Raw genomic sequence first — 24,230 nt, 5'->3', positions numbered from 1 at the left:
GAATGTAGGGAAGGGGGAAAAACTAAGAACCAGAGAATAAGCAATGTATTTTTGGTCTTCATAAGAACCTAACACCAATGGGCAGAGCTAAGTGGAGCTTTAGGCAAAGGATACAACTGAGGGCTGGGGAGGTTGCTCAGCTGCAGAGGACTTGACACATAGTATGAGAACCTGCTAGTCTCTAGCACTCACGTGAAAAGCTGGACACAGTGCATCCTGCAGTCCCAGCGCGGTGGAGGTGGAGACAGGTGGATTGCTGAGGCGCATTGGTCCACTAGTCTAACCAAATAGGTGAGTGAGGTTCAGCGAGAGTTCCATAAATAAAGAGGAGAGTGAGAGAGGACACCCGGCATGAATCACTGGCCTGTATGTGGACATAGAGGACCCTCACACACATACGTAATGGGGGGGGGCTGAGTTGCTTGATAGAATCAAAGGATGAGATAGTCTAGACCAGAGACTTCTTTCTTGCCTCTTCCATCTCCTTAACATAGACTAAAGTTCACACATAGGTCGAGGGCAGGCCACCGTATCTTAGATTGTACATCCTCACATCTAAGCTAACATCTCCAACCTAGAAACAGTCTCAGGGAAGCATTCTGATTAGCTTTGCTTAGTCACATGATCCATTTACTAGTAGTCTTTGTTAGAATCACCTAGTTTGGGTGAGGGAGCAATAGTACCTCCAAAGACCAGACTGCTGTCTCCAGAAAGTGGGCTATTGCAGGAGGTTATTTACTAGAGCACCTGTATCAGGGGAAGAGTAAATTCAAGGCTAGAAACAGAGTCAATTGAAAACTACACCATCAGTAATATAATAACAGAAGTCTCTAGATTGAGTCTTGTGCAATATAGAAGCCTTAATGTAATTGAACTTTTCATTCATTTATGTTTTTTTTTAAAGATTTGTTTAACTTTTAAAATTATGTGTATATGTGTGTCGGGGGTGTGTGTGTGTGTGTGTGTGTGTGTGTGTGTGTGTGTGTGTGCATGTAAGTGCAGTTGTCCTCTAGACCAGGAGATAATAGCAGATCCCCTGGAGATGGAAGTACAGGAAACTGAGCTACCCCCACATGGGTGTTGGGAATTGAACTTGGGTCCTATGGAAAAGCAGTAACCGCTGAACCATCTTAACCGCTGAATCATCTCTCCAGCTCATCTTTCTCTCTGTAAAAGTTTGTTGTTGTGTGAAGACAGACTGGAGTGAGATAACCGGGTTCACAGAATGATGGGCTTTGAACTATGTGGTAGCTCTCTGTGGAGGGGCAGGATATTAGCACCAAATCCAATAAAGAGATATGGACAAATGAGATATTTTAGGAGGACTTGCTGTTGGATTAGATATTGAGACTATGAAAAGAGAGAAGTGGGGAAATAAGGATGACCCTTAAGTTTCTGTGGATAATTAGGACCAAACACAACCAGGACAGAGTTAAAAATCCAACCTGGATGTGTTAAGTTTGAGACATGGAAATGCCTGTGCACTTGAGCATATGGGCTCTTATCAAAGCTTGGTATTTGACCCTCAAACTAGATGAGTGCTCCAGGAGGGAGAGTATAGCTTGAGTAGAGGGCCCAGCTTCTCTGGGAGCCATCTTTTCTGTATATTCTGAATATTTGGCTAGTCTCCTGGCCAGGCTTTCAGCAGGAATCTCAACCACTCTACAGTGAGTCCCGCGGAATGGTTCATTCTTCAGGGATAATAGAGCACTAATCTGCTTGACAATGAGCGAGACTTCTCTATCCAGATGTGTCTTCTTGGGGCTGGAAAGATGACTTAGCTCTTAAGAGCACTGGCTGCTCTTTCAGAGGACCTGGGTTCAATTCCCAGCATTGAAATGGCAGCTCACAACTGTCTGTAACTCCTGTTCCAGGGGATCCGATGCCCTCATATAGACATATATGCAGGAAAACACCAAAGCATATGAAATAAAAATAAATCATAAAAAAGTTTAGATGTGTTTTCCTCCAAAGCCGACTGTTTGGACAAATAGCAGATGATAAGGCTGCCCTGATCTGAGCCATTTTGACATTTCTGTTTGGGGATAGCTATAGAGAGACATGGTTTAAGGTCCCAGGGTAATTCAGAAAAATTCCATGTGGTAGACTGAAGTTTTTCTGACATTATTTTATAGCTTCTCCCATTAAGAGATGGCACCCATCTCTTTGCCTCTTAAAATTGAGTCTAGCAGCTGGATGGTAGCATGCACCTTTAATCCCAGCACTCAGGAGGCAGAGGTAGGCAAGTTCAAGGCTAGCCTCATCTAAAAATCGAGTTCCAGGACAGACAGAGCTGTTACACAGAGAAACTCTGTCTTGGAAAAAACAAAGACAAAACAACAACAACAAAAACTAAGCTTAGCCATGTGGGTTATATTAATCTGTGGGACATTAGGAAATGGAATGCAGACGGGGGCTTAACAGGTGTGTTGTCTGTATTAGAATGTGATCTCTTACCACCAAGAAAACTTCTGCCCACCCATGAACAAGTCTGGGTGTCCTTGTAGAAGATGGAGAAAGGCCTAGCTGACTACCCTAGTCACTTGAGCTGGAGCTCTAAACAAACAGAGAAAAAAAAATCAGAGAACATCGAGCTTCAGCCAACACGGTGAGTCCCAAGAAAAGCCTGCTTGTTCTCTTAAGCCATCAAAGAATGTGAGTGTGCGTGGGAGTGTAACGTGTGTTTGAGTGTGTAGGAGTAAGTGCAGGGATGTGCATATGTGTACTAGTGTGTGTGTGTGAATGAGTGTGTGTGTGTGAATATGAGTGTGTGTGTGTAGGGATGTGCATATGTGTATGAGTGTGTGTGAATATGTGTGTGTGTAGGGATGTGCATATGTGTATGAGTGTGTATGAGTGTGTGTGTGTAGGGATGTGCATATGTGTATGAGTGTGTGTGAATATGAGTGTGTGTAGGGATGTGCATATGTGTATGAGTGTGTGTGAATATGTGTGTGTGTAGGGATGTGCATATGTGTATGAGTGTGTGTGAATATGTGTGTGTGTAGGGATGTGCATATGTGTATGAGTGTGTGTGAATATGTGTGTGTGTAGGGATGTGCATATGTGTATGAGTGTGTGTGAATATGTGTGTGTGTAGGGATGTGCATATGTGTATGAGTGTGTGTGAATATGTGTGTGTGTAGGGATGTGCATATGTGTATGAGTGTGTGTGAATATGTGTGTGTGTAGGGATGTGCATATGTGTATGAGTGTGTGTGAATATGTGTGTGTGTAGGGATGTGCATATGTGTATGAGTGTGTGTGAATATGTGTGTGTGTAGGGATGTGCATATGTGTATGTGTGTGTGTGTAGGGATGTGCATATGTGTATGAGTGTATATGTGAATGTGTGTGTGTGTGTGTGTGTATATGTGAATGTGTGTGTGTGTGTGTGTGTGTGAGAGAGAGAGTGAGAGAGAGAGAGAGAGAGAGAGAGAGAGAGAGAGAGAGAGAGAGAGGATTGTGCGCGTAGGGATCAGACATATGACCTTGATATCACTATATTTACTATATCAATGACTAATTGCCTCAGCCAAAGCCATTAAGGGTTTTTTTGTTTGTTTGTTTGTTTAATTTGGGGGTTGTGTTTGAGACAGGGTCTTACTCTCTAGCTCAAACTGGCCTGGAACTCACTATGTAGCAATCCTCCCGCCTCAGCCTCCCAATTGCTGAAGTTACAGGTGTGAACCACTATTCTAGGATGCCATGAAGTTTTGAAGGGATTTGTTATGTTTCTCAAAAACAAACAAAACAACAACGGAACAGTGAACTATCAACCATTCTTGGAGAGATGCTCATCCCACTCTCGATCTTTTTGGAAGACTTGCATTTGATCAACTAGCAAAGGTTGTAACTAAAAGATGAAAACTTAATTGATGATTATAAAAGCAGCAGCCATGGGTGGTGGAGATTCTCAGAGACTCTTTCCTGAAACAGCTTTACAAAGGTGATTGGGGTTTCCCCATTACCTGTTCTCATAGCATCAGGTGCCTTTCCTTTGCAGTAAGTACTTCATAATTTCATATATATGGAATATATATGTATACAAAATTTCATACACACATGTACTTTGTTTTTCACTGAGACAGAATCTCATAGAGTTAGCATGGCCTCCATTGCCTATGGAGCTGAGGATGAGCCTGACCTTCAGATTCTCTTGCCTTCAGCTCCTAGTCTAAGATTATAGTCAGGTGTCATTCTGCTCGGCTTAGATAGTGCAAGCTAGGCAAGCACTCGACCAACTGATCTACAGCCCTCTAACTATATTTGAGTGATAGTTGGACAGTGTCTAGACTAACCATGAAGCTATATATGTCACGAAGGAAAGGACTATGTCTAATTTGCCATTGACATATTAGACATTGAGTTGCTGAATGAATATGTCATATAATAGAATTAAATCTTAAAGAAAACTTAACAGTGTTTCTCTCGTGGCTTAGTCTTTTGTATATACTAACAAGTCACAGGATGCCACTTGATTCTTCAGCTATGACGTGTAGTTTTGTTTAGGCTTGGGATGAGGAATCTGCAATTGATGGATACCCGGACATTAATTGATGTATTTCCTTTCCTCTCTTCCAAACCATTGACAAAAGTCAAGCAAACATTCCTCAGATGCTCCATGAAGCCCAATATCCAAGGAAGGAGTTTTGGAGCAGGGGCAGGTAGTGTGAGCAGGAAGATTCAGGCCTGAAGGATGCTTCTATCATTCTATGTTATAAAGCTACAATCACACGGGAATGGGAAACCAGGATCTCAACTGAGAAACCTTGGGGGTCAGTTGGAACCCCCACCTTATCTATTCTTCATGTGAGGCAGTGTGAGGAAGAAAACTGAAAGGGTATGAGTCAGACAGAGGTGGATTCAGATGGGGTCAGGGCCTGTCCTGGGCACGTGTATTTTGCTAGGTTCATTTCCTTCCTGGCCAAGTGGGGATAATGATATCTTAAAATAAGATCTCCTAGTATTACCATTAAATATAGGTACCTGACAGACAGAGATCATTGTTTTTTTATCTGTAACATTTATCCAGTGTTTAATATTACTGGGCCCTTAGACGGTACCAGCAATAGGAGAGTTTCTTCTTTGAGATGACCCAAGACCTAGTCCTGGCTGCGTTACTCAGGGACTCTGAAGGTTCTTATGAGATTTTTCTCTCACTCCTTGAACCTTAATCTTCCCTTCTGTGAAATAAGAAGTTGGACAAGGTCTTCTCTAAGCTATTTTCCGAGTCTAATATTTGATGGGACTGTGTCCGCCAGGTGTTCTGCATCCCATTGATGCTATACAAATGAACAAGGTACAGACTAACGAAGCAAACAGAAGTCACGAATCCCATTGTATTTGCAGACATACATGTGTTTAAAACAGATTCGATGCACTTCCAGCCTACTTTTGCCTCTTTAAAGGTCAATGTTTGTTTGTTTGTTTGTTTTCTTTTTAAACCTTCTTTTATTTGGTTTGTTTAGGAAGATGAAATCTGGGACAAGTTGTCACTAACACGTTTTATGCACCTCCTGCCTCGGTGGCTAATTGCGCTATTACTGTGATTGATGAGTGCTGCGCTGCAATCAGCAGGAAGTGGCTGCCTTCCATGAAACAGAAATGAGGTCACGGAGCAGGGCTAGGGAATTGCCATCTCGAAAGCAGGCCTGCTTGTCTGTTGCCTGTAGAAGAACTCGTACAATGGTGCTTGACTCTTGACTCTGTCCGTTATAAAGAGGCTTGCTTCCTTGAGCTGGTTCCTCAGTAATTTTCGAAGTTGAAAATTTTCCCTGGGCGTGCAATATTATTGAACATAGGTGCAATATTATTGAATATAGGTGCTAAAAGACCTAGGCATTATGAAGACTTTGGTATTAAATTTTAGTACTAAAGCCTATGGGTGCTATTGCCCAGAGAAAACTGTTAGCTTCCACGACACTCTATGCAGCCTTGTAACGTATAAAGCATACTGGGACCACAGTCCTGAGAAGGGTGTGTGTGTGTGTGTGTGTGTGTGTGTGTAGTGTGTGTGTGTGTGTGTGTGTGTGTCCCAATCCCCGTAATCAGACATGCCCCTCAGTCACATGGCTGGAGCATGGAGACTGCTCAGATTACCTCCTGGAAGTCAGACAGGTATTGGCCAACTGAGGCAGGTACAAAGTCAGCGCTTGGCCTTGAGGAACAATGGACATTTCTTTCTTAAGCCCACGGGGACCTGGTTGCCTCAGAAATTTCTCTCCTGCACACTACACATCCTTCACCTCAGAGTAGTGTGAGTAGCTGAGCAATTTGTTCATACATCACAGACATACATCCTTCTCAAGTGGGCTTGGCCCTGACAACCGTGGCCGGATCCCAAGCACCAGGACCACATTTATGGAAAAGAGCTGTGGTACAGAATGTTGGTGATGACGCAGACCTTGGCACACTCTTCCTGGGTGTGAGTCCCTAATCTACCATTTGCTAATTGTGTTAGTTTAGGCCGGAGCTTCGTTTCCTCGTCTTTGAGTGAGGTTGACTAAAGTTCTTCCCTCACAAAAACGTTAGGAAGATAAAGGAACTAACACAAGGAAATTTCTAGGAACAATGTGTCATGCAATGTAAGCGTTATGTCCAACAAAAACCCCGATTAAACGGCAGCACCCAGATGACTTTAATACGTTCTAAACCTAAACACTGTCTCCTACAGTCTATCGAAGAATGCAGCAGGTCCACGGAGCTGACTCTGTTTGGCCCTTTCATCTGATCACTGGACTTGGTGGACCTTTCCAGGACAAGGAGCACATTTGAAATACAGAAAACTGACAGGCATCCCCCTCACACACACACACTATTTACTGGGGTAACACATTAGCATAGGAGGCTGTGGAATTGAGCTGTGGCTGGGAAGAAAGACCTTCAGGAATTATCAATGGCTCCGTCTCATTATTTCAACTAAAATACAGATGTATTCCAGCATCCATAGCAAGGTAGAAACAAGAGCTAGTCAGATTAATTTTACCTTTTTTTCTTTCAGGTGTTTGGTGACAGCTTTAACCAAAGGGGGCTCTCTGACAGATGTCACTCCCAAGAAAGAGGACCGAGGTGTGAGACTGGGGAATACAATTTTCCTCATTTTTTTCCCCAAGGACTCTGTCCCCTCAGATTTCCAGCTGGACTGCTCAGGAGTATCGCCCTAGAGGACCCGGGCAGGATGGGAGGAAGAATGCAGGATTCTCGGAGAGTGGCGCTGGAGAGACTGCTGACAGCAGAGCAACGGGAGGAAGGCAGGGGAGTCCACGAGGCCGTTTTCAGTCTGAAGCAAAGACAGGTCCTGGCTTTGCAGACGGCAAGCCCTGGTGCCTGCCCAAAAGACATGCTTTCTTTCTTTTTTTTTTTTTCCAGGGATCTTCAGCCCAGCCTGTCCTGGAACAGCTGATCCCTCTGCCTCAACTTCTCATATGCTAGGATTACAGGCCTGAGCCTCCGCTCATACCTGATAGATGGTGGACTTTAAAAGGGATCTGTGGGAAAGAGTGGAGTTCTGAGTGGATGGGTATTGTTGACGCTAACACAGCCATGTCAAAGACCCCAGTACCTTGGACGGAGTGCGCAGAACGTGCCAACCACAGCTTCTTATTCCTGGTGACACAGCCTGAGACTGCTCCCCTCTGAAGAGGCCCCTACCAAGGTTGCCTAACCTGCCTCCTCTTTTGGCTGAGTCCAATAAACCTGCCTTTGCTCAGCTGGGCATAACAATGCTGAGTCTTCAGGATGCTGCCGGTGGTCTTCATCAGAACTCGCAGCCACTGTATCCTACCATTTTGTACTTGTGTCTGTGAGTTCTTTGCTCCCAGCCACCCTGAGCAGGTCAGTCCTGGAGTCCTGGAGGTGGCAGCAGAAATTTGGCTGTGAGAACTGGGGAAGTCTGCAGCTGACTAGTTAAACCAGGCAAATTTAGGGATGAGCTCATCAGCTTCAAACCTTTCAGATTCTGGGAGCCCAAGAATCAGTAACAAATTTTATGGCATTCTCATGATGAAGAAGCAGCTGGAGAAACTGGGTGTGACATCACACATCTGTATTCCCAGCACTGGGGAGGCTGAGGCAGGAGGACTAGGTTCAGGGGCAGCCTAAATTAAATAGCAAGTTTGAGGCTGACCTGAGGCTACATCTTGATTCAAAGAGCCAGCTAGAAAGGGGAGACCTGACCCTGTCTGGGCTGTTCTTTTCCTCCTTCTCATCCTCACAGTTTTAGATGGCAGGGGCCTTTGACATTTTGCAGAAGATAATCCTTTTCTTTTAAGCGTGTTTCTGACTCAGCCTTTGCTTCTTCCACATCACTAGCATCTGAGCTCTCCAGAGATTAGCACTGTCCTGTCACCACAGCAACTGCCCAGGCCCTGTGGGCATCCGGGCTCAGGGCTTTGCAAACCAAAGCCTGGCTGGCAGTGAGATGAGGCCCCCCCGGGGAGCCTGATAGAAACAAGCAGGTTGTACTTCGAGATATTTTCTTTAATAGGATTAGCTGTGCAGGTGGGTCCCATCACACACCCCGGCCAGCCCCTGACATGTGGGGGGAGGGGCGGGGAGGGATAGCTTGGTAAGTGAAGGAAATTTTATTTTAAGGGCAGAAAAGATTCTTTCCAAATCTCTAGAGGGAACCTCCTTCATAAAAGGGAGTTTTCTTTTGTAAAAGAAATCTTCACCCAAGCGGTAACCGGCACCATTAGAGTCTGTAATTGGGGCCATCTTCGGAGAGCCACAGGTGCTGGGAGAGAGCTCAGCTTGCCGGGGCTGGGGAGTGGACGGTGAGCTACAGAGGAAAGCAGATCACACGTGGGCACGACACGGGGCGGCGGGAGGGTGGGTCTGGCCTAGCAGGAGCAGTTTTGCTGCAGCAGTGGCGGGGTGTCTGAGAGACGGGTGGTCTTGGAAGCGCCCAGCACGGAGGGGTCTGTGTCCAGCGAGTCGGACATCTTATCACAAATGGCATCCACCAGACGCTCGAAGGCCTGCCTCACGCTGATGTTCTCCTTGGCACTGGCTTCAAAGAAGTCAAACCCTAGGGAGAAAAGAGATAGAAGTGCAGATTTTTCCCAGCCCTTCTGCTGGCACAATTTTGTGCCCCCATCATAGGACTCTGGATCAATACAGCCAGAGCTCAGATGAAGCAGGGAGGCCTCATTTCATGCACAGAGCATTCTGCCTCAAAGAGACAGTGCAGGGCAAGGGTTGCCTGCACACATTTTAAAACCAGAGAGATCTTGGCTCTACCAGTGACTAATCCTGGACAAATCATTCATTCTGCTTACACATTAACGTCTTAGTTTTTAAATAGGAATAATTTTATCTACCTGGTAGAATTACTTCGATGGGAACTGAACTAAGATGCTTGGGAAGTATGCAGCCCTGTGCTGGAGGGAGCGGGGCGGGGGTGGAGCACTGTGCCTGAGGAAGGCGGGGCAGGGGCAGGGCACGACATCGGGTGTTGGCTGAAGGGGTGAATGCGCGTGCACTGTGCACGGGGAATCAGAGCACTTCACACATTCTAGAGCATTTAGCAGGTCCATTATCTCACTTTCTGTGGTGCCTGGGAGGAAGGAGTGCCAGTCACCTGATCTTCAGATTACCAGACAGCCGGATGGACGACACTGGGGTTTGGGGAAGGAAGCTGGTGTGCCCAGTAAGAGCTCCAGCGTGGAAGCCCAAGTTTTAGATTTTCTGTTGTTTTGATCCTGCTGGGGACAGAACCTGGTTCTTGGACATACCGCCAGGTATTCTAACACCAACTTCACTACACGCCCAGCCTCTTCGGGACCTGTTCTTCACCCCCCTCTTACCGCACCCTGACAAGTTCTGGCCTGGGCTCTGGAGGACAGGTACCTCGAGAGTCACAGGGAATAGGTGATGTTTTATTTGCTCTTCCCCTTAAGTAGCCTCATGCTTTATCTGTTGAGCATCTCCTATATGCCATACACTAAGCTAGAAACTTACAAACATCCTGTTTAGCCCCCACAGCAGCCTAGTGGGTAAACATCAGCATTCCCAATCTGTACGTGAAGAGTGCTCCAGGAGATTGCAAGGCTCACACAAGCCACGTGGCTGTCAGTGGGAACTGAGTTTGGTCTTGGGTTTGCCTGGCTCCAAAGTCTATACATAGCCTTCTTCGCTCTCCACCATCCAATTCCATCCTACTGCAATTGTGGGTTGTTCTTTCTTTCTTTCTTTCTTTTTTTTTTTTTTTTGAGACCGAGTCTCAGTATATACCCCAAGCTGGAACTCACTACATAGCTCAGGCTGGACTGGAACTTATGATCCTCAGTCTCCCAAGTACTGGGATAATAGACCTGTGCCACTCCGCCAAGCCTTCATTTTCTTTCTTTTTTTTTTTTTTTTTTGTTTTTTCGAGACAGGGTTTCTCTGTGGTTTTGGAGCTTCATTTTCTTTCTTTACACATCTGTTTACTTTTATCTGACTGCTCTGGAGTCTGATTCTGGGCAAACCACCACACTTGTCGGATTCACTTAACCTCTCTGATTCTCAGACTTCTGGTTTGTCAAGTGGGAATAAGAACAGTCTTCCTGCAGAGAGCTATCGGGAGGATTGAGAGAGACAGGATAAATTGCTGCCCCGAAGCTGCCTGTTACAATGACAGATTCTTTCTAATGTGCTTTTTCCCTCTTTCATCATCTCCCACAGAGAAGAGGGTCTCTTTCCACCCTGCGCCTCCTTACTCTGCCATCTACAAAAAAACCTGAAGCCCAGGCACAAACAAGGCTCCTTTCCCCTGGCCTCAAAGCTTGGAGGCGCTCGCTCCTCCTGCCTGCGCACCTCCAGCCTCTCTGGTGGCCTACTTCCTGACCCGAGACAGGCAAGCTAAAGAAGCACTTGCTAATTACAGCCCCGTGATGAAGAAAGAGGCAGCTGCTAGCTCGTTATGCTCAGGCCTCAGGAACCCAGCAGCTTCGGGGACCCTTCAGCATAACTTCCTTTATGAATATCACAAAAATCGATTCCTTGGTCCTTTGACTGGCTTGCCCAGGAGAGAGGCTTCTGCCATCAGTGCAGATGAAGATGAAGACGACACAGGTCAAAGCCAGGCCACAGATCCTTTCTGAGGAATGAGCACTGATAGGAGGTGTACCACATTATACAGGTGGGCAGTGGGAAGAGGCCTGGAAGCCTGCCTAAATTTCAGCACAGTTCTGTCAGCACGGGAAAGTAGCCTAATTGCTTTCAGCCTCCACCTCTTCATTTGTTGAAGAGGGTGACTATCACCTGCCTCATGGGGAGGTATGGGAAGGCACAAGACACATGGCGTGATTATCATGTCCTCAGTATCCTTTGGCTTCCCACTGGAACACATAACAATTCGCCTCTCCTTATGTTCCCCACCCACTTTAGTCTTAGCCCTTCCACTGTCTCCCAACTTTTGGGGGGGACCCTCTTTTTCTTCAGCATTCGGGGTCAGCCAACACAGCAGATTTTATTGAGCACTGATATTTTGCCAAGTCTTCTGCTAAGTACCAGGGACCTGAGGAGATCAAATCTAGTTCTGGAGTCTCGCTGGTAAGAGTTCCGATCATGCATATCTACAAAGTTCTTAATAATGGATAAATAGAGTACTAGAACAGCCTTCTGAGGCCTCGTCACCTCTGCCTTATGGGTAGGAAATTGAGAGGGAGGAAAGGGAGAAGCCAGGGAGCTATCTCATGCTTCCTGGGTTCACCCTCCTTTGGAACAGTAACAGAACAAGCTGTTACATTCTGAGTCCAACCAGAGGTCAAAAAGGGACGCAGGAGAGGGAAGAAACTGTAAAGAAAACAAGGGGCAGCTTCCGAAGGTAGTGGGAATGCAAGCCCTTCATGTTGGAACTGAACAAAATGCATCTCACTGTTCATTCTGCGGGACTCGGCGCTTTCCGTGCCCCTCTGCCATCACGCCTGTCACCATGGGGTAGAAATCCATCCGACTGGGAGGTCTCTGAGAAGGGACTGGGCCACCCACTGGAGCACCAGCCCGAGTAGAGGAGATGCTTGGTGAATATTGGTTGAATGAAAGAGGTAGGAAAGGTGCGGGCAGTGGTGGCACACACCTTTAATCCCAGCACTTGGGAGGCAGAGGCAGGTAGATCTTTGTGAGTTCAAGGCCAGCCTGGTCTACAGAATTCCAAGACAGCCAGAACTACACGAGGAAACCCTGTCTCAAATAATAATAATAATAATAATAATAATAATAATAATAATAATGTATGTAAGAGTGTTGAGGACGTGATGGAAGACATGTAACCAGCAGAGGTCATATCTTGGCTCAGCAAACACGCAATTGCACAGGCAGACCCTTACACCTGACAAGCTCCTAGTCTAGTGTAGGAGATGGACATATTGATACCATAGTGCTAAGTGTTAGGACAGTGGGAAGCCAGGGGATGCTAAGAACACAGAAGAGATACCTATCTAGGTCTGAGGGCCAAGCTGGACTTCTTGGAGACAGTGATGCTGATGCAGACATCTGCTGGGGACAAAGACACAGGATCGCGAGTGTATGTATGCACAACAGGAGAAACACTTGTGAACAGGGGAAGGGGGGTGTGAAAACATCTTCTCTGTTAGTAAAAGGACCATGACAGATTGTATCAGATCATGGTGGGATATGGAGAAACCTCACATGGTGAGACACAGAGAATAAGAGACCAAACATGGAGACTTGATATGTCATGTCAAAGAATATCTTTACTGTCATTTCAAAAGTACCCAGAGTCCGAGATTCTAATTTAAATCTCCACCTCATGGGTCTAGTTGGCTCAGAACAACCTCCAATGCTCCTTCAATTACTGCCAGGCTCCTGGACGACCCTTTATTAGTAGGCCCAGGTGGTAACCTTTCCTTCTGGTTCATTAATCAAGTGTTTCAGGCCCTGAGAATCTGGTGTGGCAGAGGCGATGACAACCAATTAAGCAGACCAGTCACTGCTGCTCCTTTCCTCTCTAGTCTGCTCTGGAACAACGGGATTTCTGCTGCCTCTGAGGGAGTCCAGTTCTCAGCAGAATCAGAATGTTCCCCATCTCCAAAATGATAGGTTTGTCTAGCTTGCCAAAAAGTCAGCCGTTAGAGATCCAAGACGGAGCCCACACCTGCTTCTGAACTTGACCTCAGATTCTGTGTGGAGATTCCCAGCCAGCTAAACTCACTTCTTAGCAGAACTCTGCTCCTGAATATTTATTTTTCCACTACCTTCATGCTCAGATCCCTTCTCCCCCCTGACCATACCTCTGCGTCTCCATCGTTTATTAACCTTCAACTCGTACCCTCTTGCTTCTTGCGGTCTTCCTTCCTGATCTAGGCTCAATCTCTTTCTTGGTTATTTTGTCTGTCATAGGAACAATTTACCCAACACCATGGCTTATTAAGGTAACCCAGGCTAGCCTCAAACTCGCAGTCCTCTTGGCTTAACCTCCTAAGTACTGGGACTGCAAGCATTAGACACCAAAGTTGGGGGCATATTTTGTCGTGTGTGTGGGGGGGGTGTGTGTTGTTGAAATGTGGTCTTAGGGCCTCACACAGACAAGTACTGTCTGATGAGCTACATCCCTGGCCTTGTCATTTGTTGAGCATCCCCTACCATTTTATTTCAGCTATGCTCTTCTTTTCCTTTTTTTCTTTCTTTTTTTTTTTTTTTTTTTTTGGTTTTTCGAGACAGGGTTTCTCTGTGGTTTTGGAGCCTGTCCTGGAACTAGCTCTGTAGACCAGGCTGGTCTCGAACTCACAGAGATCCACCTGCCTCTGCCTCCCGAGTGCTGGGATTAAAGGCATGTGCCACCATCACCCGGCTTCAGCTATGCTCTTGTACGGAACTTTTGTCTTGGATTTGTGCTGCTGGGACTGAAAGAAGGCTGAGTTACTTCACATCTGCCTCATTGGCTTAATACCGAAGACCCTGTATTCTTTGACTTTCCATCACTGTGGTAAGATACCTGACTCAAGCTACTTGTGAAGAAAATGGTTTATGTGGTGGGTGATCCAGGAGACCCAAAGTTTGAAGAGCAGAGCACTGGCTCTGTGGTGATGGCTGATCTTCAGCTGTGTTTGTCTCAGCCAGGAACAGTGGTGAGAGCATCTGTGGAAGTAGGAAGACCGTGCCGGAACCACAAAGCAGAGAGCTGGGACGGGACAGGTTTGATACTTTCATATCAACCCTTTCAAACCAGGCATAGTTGCTAATACCTGTAGCTCCCATTTGAGAGGCAAGGGGATCAGGAGTTCAGAGCCAGACTTGGCTAGATAGCAAGTGTGTGACTAGCCTGGGCTATCTAAAAAAGAAAAGTGCCCATAAGAGAACTCAAAGGGCAGCGCTGCCTAAGAGCACAACCCGAGAGCCCAGGTTCTTCCCATGGCTACTTCGGCCATTTCCCAGCACCACCAGCTAAGGAGAAAGCTTTCAGTCACAGCCAACATTCATGCCACAGTGAAGCCACGGCCACCCTGCATGGCCTGAATCCTTTCTGTTTCTTAAGGTCTATGTTCTTGACTCATAGCTTGCTGTGGAAACATCAGTGCTCTCTCAGCTGAGCCTCTATGACCACTGTGGCTGTCTTGCTCCCTCTCCTAATCATCTTCATTATTCTTCCGTAGGGTTTCTGATCCCAGACAGTCTTCTCTCTCTCTTCCCCCCTCCTATTTCACCACTCGGAACATAGGCCTCTCCCTTGTAATCCTATGGCACTCAACAGAATTGTTTCACGTAGATTCCAATCAAGAAAACGGAAGTGACTCTTCTCATTTAAATAAAAAGCAGTTGGCTATATGGGTGGTGAAGGAATTGCAGAGAAAGACAGAATGGAGGAAATCTAGAGCTCATCCACAAATGAACATCGTTATGAAATTACTAGAGGCAAAGGCGGGCCATGCTGATGTAGCTTGCCAAGAGAGAGGGTGGGATGGATGCCCAGGCTTCTCCTTCTCTCCCTCTTCAATCCTCTGCCCTATAGCTAGGCTCAACTAGAAGCCACACTCAGAGAAAACACTTTCTGAAAAAGTTAGTCTCCCTTGCAGAGGGGACATGGGAAATGAGGAAAGTTAAATTTGTTGAGGATGCCGACATTTCTTTTTATAGTATTGTTTCTCAAGTCATAAGCATCTTAAAAGCAGGGAACCCATTTGTTTCTGTGCCCAGGACCCATCAAGTGCTCAGAAGAGATGGCAGAAAATCCACAGTTCTCTCTACAAGGGATTTTCCACCTCCCCCCATTGCCAACTGGCTTGCAGTGTCTCTAATTCTTCCATCGTGTGACTTGCTTTAGCCAATGGAAATTGGTAGAAGTGATGTGATCCAAGTCCTAACAGAAGTTTTAAGAACCTTGTTTAGCCAGCTTGGACTGGATCCCAGAAGACATGAGGAAGACAGTCCCAACCGACTAACAGTTGACATATAACGTCAATGATAAGTAGATCTTTCTCATGAAGGCTGACTCCAGTTATGTGTTACCACAACATAAAGGAATCTCAATAATGTTCTACCAATGGTGCAAATTTGAAGAGAATTTATGGCAGGCTTCGTGGAAATGTGGTAGAGTGTGATGAGACCATTAAGAGTTTGATTGAGTTTCAAGACCCAAAAATACCACTTTTGGGCACATACCTAAAAGATGCTCTCATACCACAAGGACATTTGCTCAGCTATATTCATAGAAGCATTATTTGTAATAGCCAGAACCTGGAAACAACCTAGATGCCCCTCAACCGAAGAATGAATAAAAAAAAGTGGTACATTTACACAAATGAAATATTACTCAGCAGCAAAAAAATAATGACATCTTGAAATTTGCAAGCAAATTGTCAGGACTAGAAAAACCATACTGAGTGAGGTAACCCAGACCCAGAAAGACAAATATAGTATTCCTCACTCATAAGCAGATATTAGACATAAAGCAAAGGATAACCAGCCTACAGTCTGTAACCCCAAAGAACCTAGACAACAAAGAGGACCCTAAAAGAGACATATATAAATCCAATTAGGAAGGAGAAGGAGACAAGATCTCCTGAGTAAATTGGGAGTGCAGGGGGCAGGGAGGGTAGAAGGGGAGAGGGGAGGAATGAAGGGGAGTGGGAAAAATGCATAGCTCAATAAAAACAATAAAAATATTTCATATCATTACATGTTATATCATTTTAAAAAAAAGTTTGTGTCCAGTTCTGAAATTGGCATCTTTGCTAAGGGTCACAGTGAACTTGCACTGCTCCGAGGCAGTCTTTAGGAGTCACACCAGGGCTGAAGACATGAAGACGAAAACCAAGAATTACAAATCTGCCCTGTTTGACAGCCCCTTCCCAAACCAGAACCAGGCCAAGAGCTGCTGGCAGAACCACTAGGATTTCTACCACTGAGAAAAGGCAATGACCAAAAGGGGTGGGGTGGGGTGGGGTGGGTGATGTCTCCAGGTGTGAGTGGTACTGGTGTGTGTACAAGTTCCGCTGCCCCTTACCATCAGTCTCAGCCTGGGATGACTGTCACAGAGCAGAAGACACATTTCCTGGGAAGATCTGACCTGGCTCTGCCCACCTCTCCTCTGTCCTCTCTCCTCCCCAGATAGTAAAGAGGGACCTTCGTACATGATGGTCCCTATGCAGGGACCTTGAATCATGACACAACTACTAATAAAAATTCATTGGAAAAAAAGTTTGAGTCTAACTGGGTGGTGGTGGCACACGCCTTTAATCCCAGCACTTGGAAGGCAGAGGCAGGCAGATCTCTGTGAGTTTGAAGTCAGCCTGGTATACAAGAGCTAGTTCTAGGAGAGGCTCCAAAGTTACAGAGAAACCCTGTCTCAAAAAAAAAAAGTTTGCGTCTAAAGGCTAAGTTTGAGTACGGAGCCTGCCCCCATTACTTATATGACTTAGGAAGGTTTTGTTTCCTGGGGGCAGGGGATGGAGCTCAGAGCTCAGGTTGGAAATATGCTTTGCCTAGCATGCATGAGCTCCTGGGATCAGTCCCCACCACTGATAAAAGAGTGGTGTATGCCTGTGGTCCTAGCACTTGGGAAGTAGAGGCAGGAGGATCAGAAATTCAAAGTCACCCTTGACTCTATAGTAAGTTCAAGACCAGCGGGGGATTTATGAGATCCTGTCTTTTTTAAAACAAAAACAAACAAACAAAACCCCCACACAAACTCTCCTTCCTTTGTAGACATATTTCTCTTTTATTTGCCTTTTTCAGCTCTAACAAGCATCATCCTAAATCAGAAACAAGAAAGGGACCAACAAGCACCCAGAGACAAATATCCTATAATGCCAGACGTCCTGGGTGGAGGGGAGGGAAAGTTCTCTGTACTACCAAAGGTCCACCTTCCTAGTGGCTCTAAAACCACACCCAGGCCTCAGGAACTTGGAGAGTACAAAGGTCACACAGACCTTCAGACACGAGTTGCTGGTGTGGCCGTAGTTCCCACCGAGAAGAGTTGAGGGAGGTGAGGGAGAGCCAAAGAGAGAGCAGCCACGCTATACTGGCCAGCAGGCCATTGAGTTACTTACTGGGGAAGTCTACCAGACCCAGGGTGATGCGGCGCTCTACGTTTCTCAGGCTGACAGATCCCCTAAGCCTCCTTCCAAATCCAGATTCTTTGTGGGGAATCAGACAGCCCAGGGGAGCTCCAGATTCATAGTTCCCCAACTCCTACAAAAAAGAACTGTTCCCCCTTGGGCATATGGCTCTTACCAAAGTTTGGCATTTAACCCTTTACTAGATGAGTGCTCCAGAAGGGAGGACAGAGCTGAAATAGAGGGCCCAGCTTTCCTGGGAGCCTGCTTTTCTGTATATTCTGAATATTTGGCAAGTCTCCTGGCCAGGTTTTCAGCAGGAATCTCAACCACTCTACAGTGAGTCCCGTGGAATGGTTCAGTGAAGCAGTGACCTGCTTGACAATGAGTGAGACTTCTCTATCCAGATGTGTCTCCTCCAAAGCAGACTGATTTGGCCAACCAACAGATGGTGAGGATGCCCTGTTCTGAGCCATTTTGGCATTTCTCTCTGGAAACAGCTATAGGGAGACAGGATTTAAAATCTCAGAGTAACTTAGAAAAATTCCATGTGATTTAATAAGCTCACAGGGACTCAAGCCTAGACAAGGAATCACAGGTAACCAAGGAAAGCTGAGCAGGAGACAACAGTGTTCCCCAGAGAGGAGCACACCAATTGGATATTTACTATCAAGTGGCCAGCCCTTAAAACATATATATACAAGGGACATTAAATAGACTAAGCAGGCTGTGTTTTTATATTTAGGAATATATATGTATATGTATAGGAATATATGCATTTAAATGCATTTGAGAGAGAGCAAGGGGGTACATGAGAGGAGGTAAGGGGAGAAAAGGGAAGGGGGAAATGTAATTATATTTTAATTTCAAAATATTATTCTAAAATTTCTGTTTTTAAAATGAAACTAGTTTGAAGATTTTTTATTAGTTATAATAAGATTATTAATCATAATTAGTCATAAACAATAGCTCTTTGGGGGTAAAATTCACATACTGTACAATTCACCCACTTAAATAATTTTTATTTGTTTGTATAACATAATTATTTGTTTAGTATCTTTGTCCTTGTCAGTTCCCTTACAGTGGAAATTCATATGCTCCCATTAATTATGTCCTTAGTGCCAGGGCAGAATATGGCTCAGAGTATATGCTCAATACATATTATTCTTTTAGAAAATACGTGTGTGTGTGTGTGTGTGTGTGTGTGTGAGTGTGTGTGTGTGAGTGTGTGTGTGTGTGTGTGAGTGAGTGTGTGTGTGAGTGTGTGTGTGAGTGTGTGTGTGTGTGAGTGTGTGTGTGTGTGAGTGTGTGTGTGTGTGTGTGTGTGAGTGTGTGTGTGTGAGTGAGTGTGTGTGTGTGTGTGTGTGTGAGTGTGTGTGTGTGAGTGTGTGTGTGTGTGTGTGTGTGTGAGTGTGTGTGTGAGTGTGAGTGTGTGTGTGTGTGAGTGAGTGTGTGTGTGAGTGTGTGTGTGTGTGTGTGTGAGTGTGTGTGAGTGTGTGTGAGTGTGTGTGTGTGTGAGTGTGTGTGTGTGTGTTGGAGGTTTGAACTAAGGTTGTCAGGATTGATGTCAGGAGCCTATACTTCCTGAGCCATCTTACTGGCTCTCAATACATAATTTTCAATAAATAAATGGAATATATGAATATTCACCCGAAGCTAGATCCTTGGAATGAAACAAACCATACATATTTCGTGTTCTCAAAGGCCAGGAAGAGAGACAAATATGTAAATAGACATCCCCCATTCAAACAGCAGAGGCAAACTCAGGAGGCGCTGTAGCATAGGGATGGGTTGCCTGTCTGTCTAAACCTGACCAGTTCACAAAGGCTGTCTACAGTGCCTCCTCATGCTCACGCCGGTCTGTGTTCTGCATCCTGCCCATCTCTAAGGGATTGCAGGTCAGAAGCATGAAATCACCCAAGTGTGGGCTTCACTGCATGCTTATCATTCTGTGAACAATGTGGAGACACTTCCCGCACTGGGGACCCTCTCTGAGAAAGGAGCACAAGACCCAAGATGAGCCAATCCTCCTTCTAAGCATTAGGGTTTACTCATCTCTGTCCAGACTATCTTGGTTAACAGTGATGGAGAAGAAGTACAAGCCGTGGAGATACAGACACAGACACAGACACACACACAGGAAAGAAATACAGCACACAATTCACACTTGCATCTCATGGAGCTTAGCCACCTATAAGCCTCCCCCTCTGTGCTCTGCCAGAGCTAACCTTTAACTCTCTATTCCTCAACAACAAAGACACTTAGAATGACAAATTTGTAGGAAAACTGCCTAAAAGCAACAGTTCTCAAGCTGGGGGTCGAATGACCCTTTCCCAGCATATCAGGTGTTTATAATATACAATTCATAACAGTAGCAAAATTACAGTTATGAAGGAGCAACAAAATAAGTTTAGGCTGGGGGGGTCACCACGACATGAGGAACTGTATTAAAGGGTCGCAGCATTAGGAAGGTTGAGAACCCCTGCTCTGGGGGAAGATTATAAACTTTCTGCAGACATGGAAGGAACTATTTCTCCACTCCCTGGCAATCGTACATTGAACCCCAGTATCTATAATAAAAACTGATCTTTCAAGCAATGACAGGTACGGTTCTGCTGTGAGGGCACTGAGACATGCCTGGGCATTTGGGCCTCAGTGGAACACCGGTGTCAAAATGCGTCCATCTTGGTAAAAATCCAAGCAGAACGGAGCTGCAGACCTGAGCTGCATGGTGTTGCCTCTTTATGTGCTGACCTTGTGTGAATTGTGTTTTGGTGAGAGGCATCCATTTACATGAGGGAAAAACGGCAAGGGAAGGCCTATTGTGCTTGGCATCGCGGTTTCCGGAAGAAAGTGTGCTATTATTCGGCCACCTTCTGCACAGTCTGCTTGACAGCTCCCAGTGAAGAGCAGAGCTTCCCTGGAATAATAGGCTTGTTTTTTATAGTAAGGACATGCTGAACTGCATAAAAGATTACGTTTCACTCTTTGTAGTAGTTGCTAGGAAGCCCAAAGACAATATTTTGGCCTACCTCTTGCTGGTACCGGTGCCCAAGAATTTGTGGCATCCATACTGACTAACTCTAGCTTCCTCTTGGCCTCCTCCTGCCCTTGCTAAAACTTTCTCATTTATTTATGTTATTCCCACTTGGCAGTTATTTTTAAGAAACTACCTCAAATCCTTTGTGGGTGAATCACAGCTGGGCAGAGGTGGTGCACACCTTTAATCCCAGCATTTGGGAGGCAGAGGCAGTCAGGTCTCTGAGTTTGAGGTTAGCCTGGTCTACAGAGTGAGTTCCAGGACAGGCAGGGCTACACAGAGAAACCCTGTCTCAAAAAACCAAAACCAAACTAAACCAGCAAAAAAATCCCAAAAAAGTGTTTAAATTTTATTTATATAACATATATGTATATATATTTATACATATTTAAATTTTATTCATATGTTCACTATAGGAAAATATATAAATGATGAATTCCCTAAAATCATGAGCACAAAGTCCCTGTGTATATGACTCAGATATAAAACAATGAACACAGGGCACACAGGTGCGTCATTATAATCACAATCTACCTTAATGTCCCAAATAAAAACTCCTGTTCTCTATTCCACTTCCACTGTGCACCCATACACGTGAGCGCACACACATGCACATTTACCCACATAAACACACACAGGCACACACACTTGTCATGTGAGCGCACACACACGCACATTTACCCACATAAACACACACAGGCACACACACTTGTCATGTGAGCGCACACACACGCACATTTACCCACATAAACACACACAGGCACACACACTTGTCATGTGAGCGCACACACACGCACATTTACCCACATAAACACACAGGCACATACACTTGTCATGTGAGCGCACACACACGCACATTTACCCACATAAACACACACAGGCACACACACTTGTCATGTGAGCGCACACACACGCACATTTACCCACATAAACACACACAGGCACACACACTTGTCATGTGAGCACACACACACGCACATTTACCCACATAAACACACACAGGCACACACACTTGTCATGTGAGCACACACACACGCACATTTACCCACATAAACACACACAGGCACACACACTTGTCATGTGAGCGCACACACACGCACATTTACCCACATAAACACACACAGGCACACACACTTGTCATGGGAGCGCACACACACGCACATTTACCCACATAAACACACACAGGCACACACACTTTTCATGTACATACCAAGCTGCTCTGCGAGGAGCCGGCCCTTCTCGGTGGGGACCACCCTTTCTTCTTCCATGTCACACTTGTTTCCCACCAGAATCACCTGGGCGTTGTCCCAGGAGTAGGTCTTAATCTGAGTAGCCCTGAGAAGAGACAGAGGAACGTATTACTCACGCTGTCATCCCCCGCCTTTCTGGTTCACGTGCTGTCGCCTGCCAAGCATGCTGGCTAAAACCGTCCTGAAGCAGAGCATCTTCAATGGTCTACACATCATCGCAGACGACTGGACCTCCTAACATCCCTTGCACAGGTCTTAACCTTTACTCTTTAGGACTCTTTTCACACAAGAAATTTTTAAGTGATCTCAGGTATATAGGCATTTAAAATAGACAAATCAATCGTTTACTAATAATAAATCACAAAAAATTATTGTAAAACAGTTCTTTGGTGTGTATATATGTATAATTTTATCATTTATTAAAGACTAAAGTAAATTGCAGATTTGTCTGCTTATTTTTACACAAAGAATTAAGTCTCAGTTGAATTTGATACTGAGAAACAGCACTTTTAACATTAAAAAAATGGCCCCCATGGCCATTGGCACTATGAGGAGGTGTGGCATTGTTGGAGTAGGCGTGCCTTGTTGGATTAAGAGTGTCGCTGTGGCCGTGGAGGTGGGCTTTGAGGTCTTCTTTGCTCAAACTACACCCAGCGTGACACACAGACTCCTGCTGCCTGTGGGCAGAGCTCTTTCTCCAGTACCTTGTCTGCTTGCATGTCAACATGTTTCCCTGCCATGACTAAACCTCTGAAGCTATAAACTAACTTCAATTAAATATTTTCCTTTATAAGAGTTGCTCTGGTCATGGTGTCTTTTCACAGCAATAGAAACCCCAACTAAGACAGAGACCTTATCTCAAAAAGCCATAAATAAATAAATAAAATTTGAAGCAGGAACTAGAGAGGCAATTTAGTGGTTAAGAGCACTGGTTTTCTTGGAGAGGACCCATGTTTGGTTCTCAGGGCCCACAGGTGTTGGGAGCAGTGAGACCCCAGATCCTGAATTTCTTGTAAACAACTTGTTTTCCCCTGATCTGAGTGCCTACAGCTGCTCTGAGCACGAGACCTTCAGGAGTTCCTGACGGCAGGAGAGTGGTTTCTGGTGGGTTTGGCTGGGGCGTGGCTATCTCTATATAATCTGCCCCTGAATACAATAAAGGGGCATTCTTGGGGCTTTGGTATCAGTGTTAAAAGGTCTGTGTGTGTCAGTACGTCTTTGCATCTGTGTTCTCAACCTCCAGCCCCTTGCCCGAAGCCTGTGAACTGGGTTCTAGCGCACAGAGCGCAGACACGGGGCACCGTGTGCCGCATACAGGGCAACTTACAACTGTCCCTAACTCCAGGTCCAGGAGGAATCTGATGCCCTCTCCTGACCTCCATAGGCAGTGCTTGTGTGTGGTATGTAAAATACATACAGGGAAACCACTCAAGCATCTCAAATAAAAATGCACAAATCCTTTTTAAAGAACTATATAAAAACATGAGATAGTGTTTCTTTCTATAGACCTAGCTGGCCTGGAACGCTCTATGTAGACTAGACTAGTCTCATACTTGTGGAGATCCCCCTGCCTCTGACTTTCAAGTGCCAGGGTTGAAGGATTTTGCTACCATCAGATGCTGAGCACAGTGTGGTGCTGTGTGTTCAGATCAAGGCTGTCCTGAAATTGTGCGGCTGCACTGCCGGAAACAGCTCAGACTCCTGCTATGTCTGGCTTTGAATTAGATTTCGGTCATGTGTGTTCAGACACATTTTGCTGTTTAGTTTTTTAAAGATCCTTATGTTCAGTTATGTGAATCCATGTGGGGTTGCAACACACTGTTGAGGAAGCTTTGCCCTTGGAAGAGTGGTGGGAAGGTCATCAGACTCTGAGCTGAGATTATAGCCACTCCCTCCCTCCTGCCCCTCAGTACACACACACACACTGACCTGAGATTATAGCCACTCCCTCCCTCCTGCCCCTCAGTACACACACACACACTGACCTGAGATTATAGCCACTCCCTCCTTCCTGCCCCCCAATACACACACACTGAGCTGAGATTATAGCCACTCCCTCCCTCCTGCCCCTCAGTACACACACACACACTGACCTGAGATTATAGCCACTCCCTCCCTCCTGCCCCTCAGTACACACACACACACTGACCTGAGATTATAGCCACTCCCTCCTTCCTGCCCCTCAGTACACACACACACACACTGACCTGAGATTATAGCCACTCCCTCCCTCCTGCCCCTCAGTACACACACACACACTGACCTGAGATTATAGCCACTCCCTCCCTCCTGCCCCTCAGTACACACACACACACACACACACACACACACACACACAAACTGACCTGAGATTATAGCCACTCCCTCCAGCCCCTCAATACACACACACATGCACACACACACACACACACACACCCCTACCAGTTGCATGCAATCCTG

The 24,230-nt window shown here is 45.7% G+C and overlaps 1 protein-coding gene and 1 pseudogene across 2 annotated transcripts in view; one reads left to right on the top strand and one right to left on the bottom strand.

Annotated features, from left to right (window-relative positions):
• Positions 1-8,460: 8,460 nt before the first annotated feature.
• Rab3b (RAB3B, member RAS oncogene family) overlaps positions 8,461-24,230 on the bottom strand; it is a 64,709-nt gene continuing 48,939 nt past the window's right edge. Inside the window, exons 4-5 of one of the 2 annotated variants that reach the window (XM_075946204.1) lie at positions 21,752-21,876; positions 8,461-9,031 (exon numbers count right to left, since the gene is read on the bottom strand). In XM_075946204.1, coding sequence (XP_075802319.1) covers positions 8,844-9,031; positions 21,752-21,876 — 313 coding nt within the window. In that variant the 3' untranslated portion in view covers positions 8,461-8,843. The remainder of the gene's footprint in view (positions 9,032-21,751; positions 21,877-24,230) is intronic. The other variant, XM_075946205.1, reaches the window with a different exon arrangement.
• LOC142834234 (cytochrome c oxidase subunit 6B1-like) lies at positions 13,968-16,512 on the top strand (annotated as a pseudogene).

The sequence above is a fragment of the Microtus pennsylvanicus genome, chromosome 13 (genome assembly GCF_037038515.1).
Source record: "Microtus pennsylvanicus isolate mMicPen1 chromosome 13, mMicPen1.hap1, whole genome shotgun sequence".
Classification (NCBI taxonomy): Eukaryota; Metazoa; Chordata; class Mammalia; order Rodentia; family Cricetidae; genus Microtus; species Microtus pennsylvanicus.
Note: the sequence above shows the minus strand (reverse complement) of the source record. Positions and strands in the feature narration are given on the sequence as shown.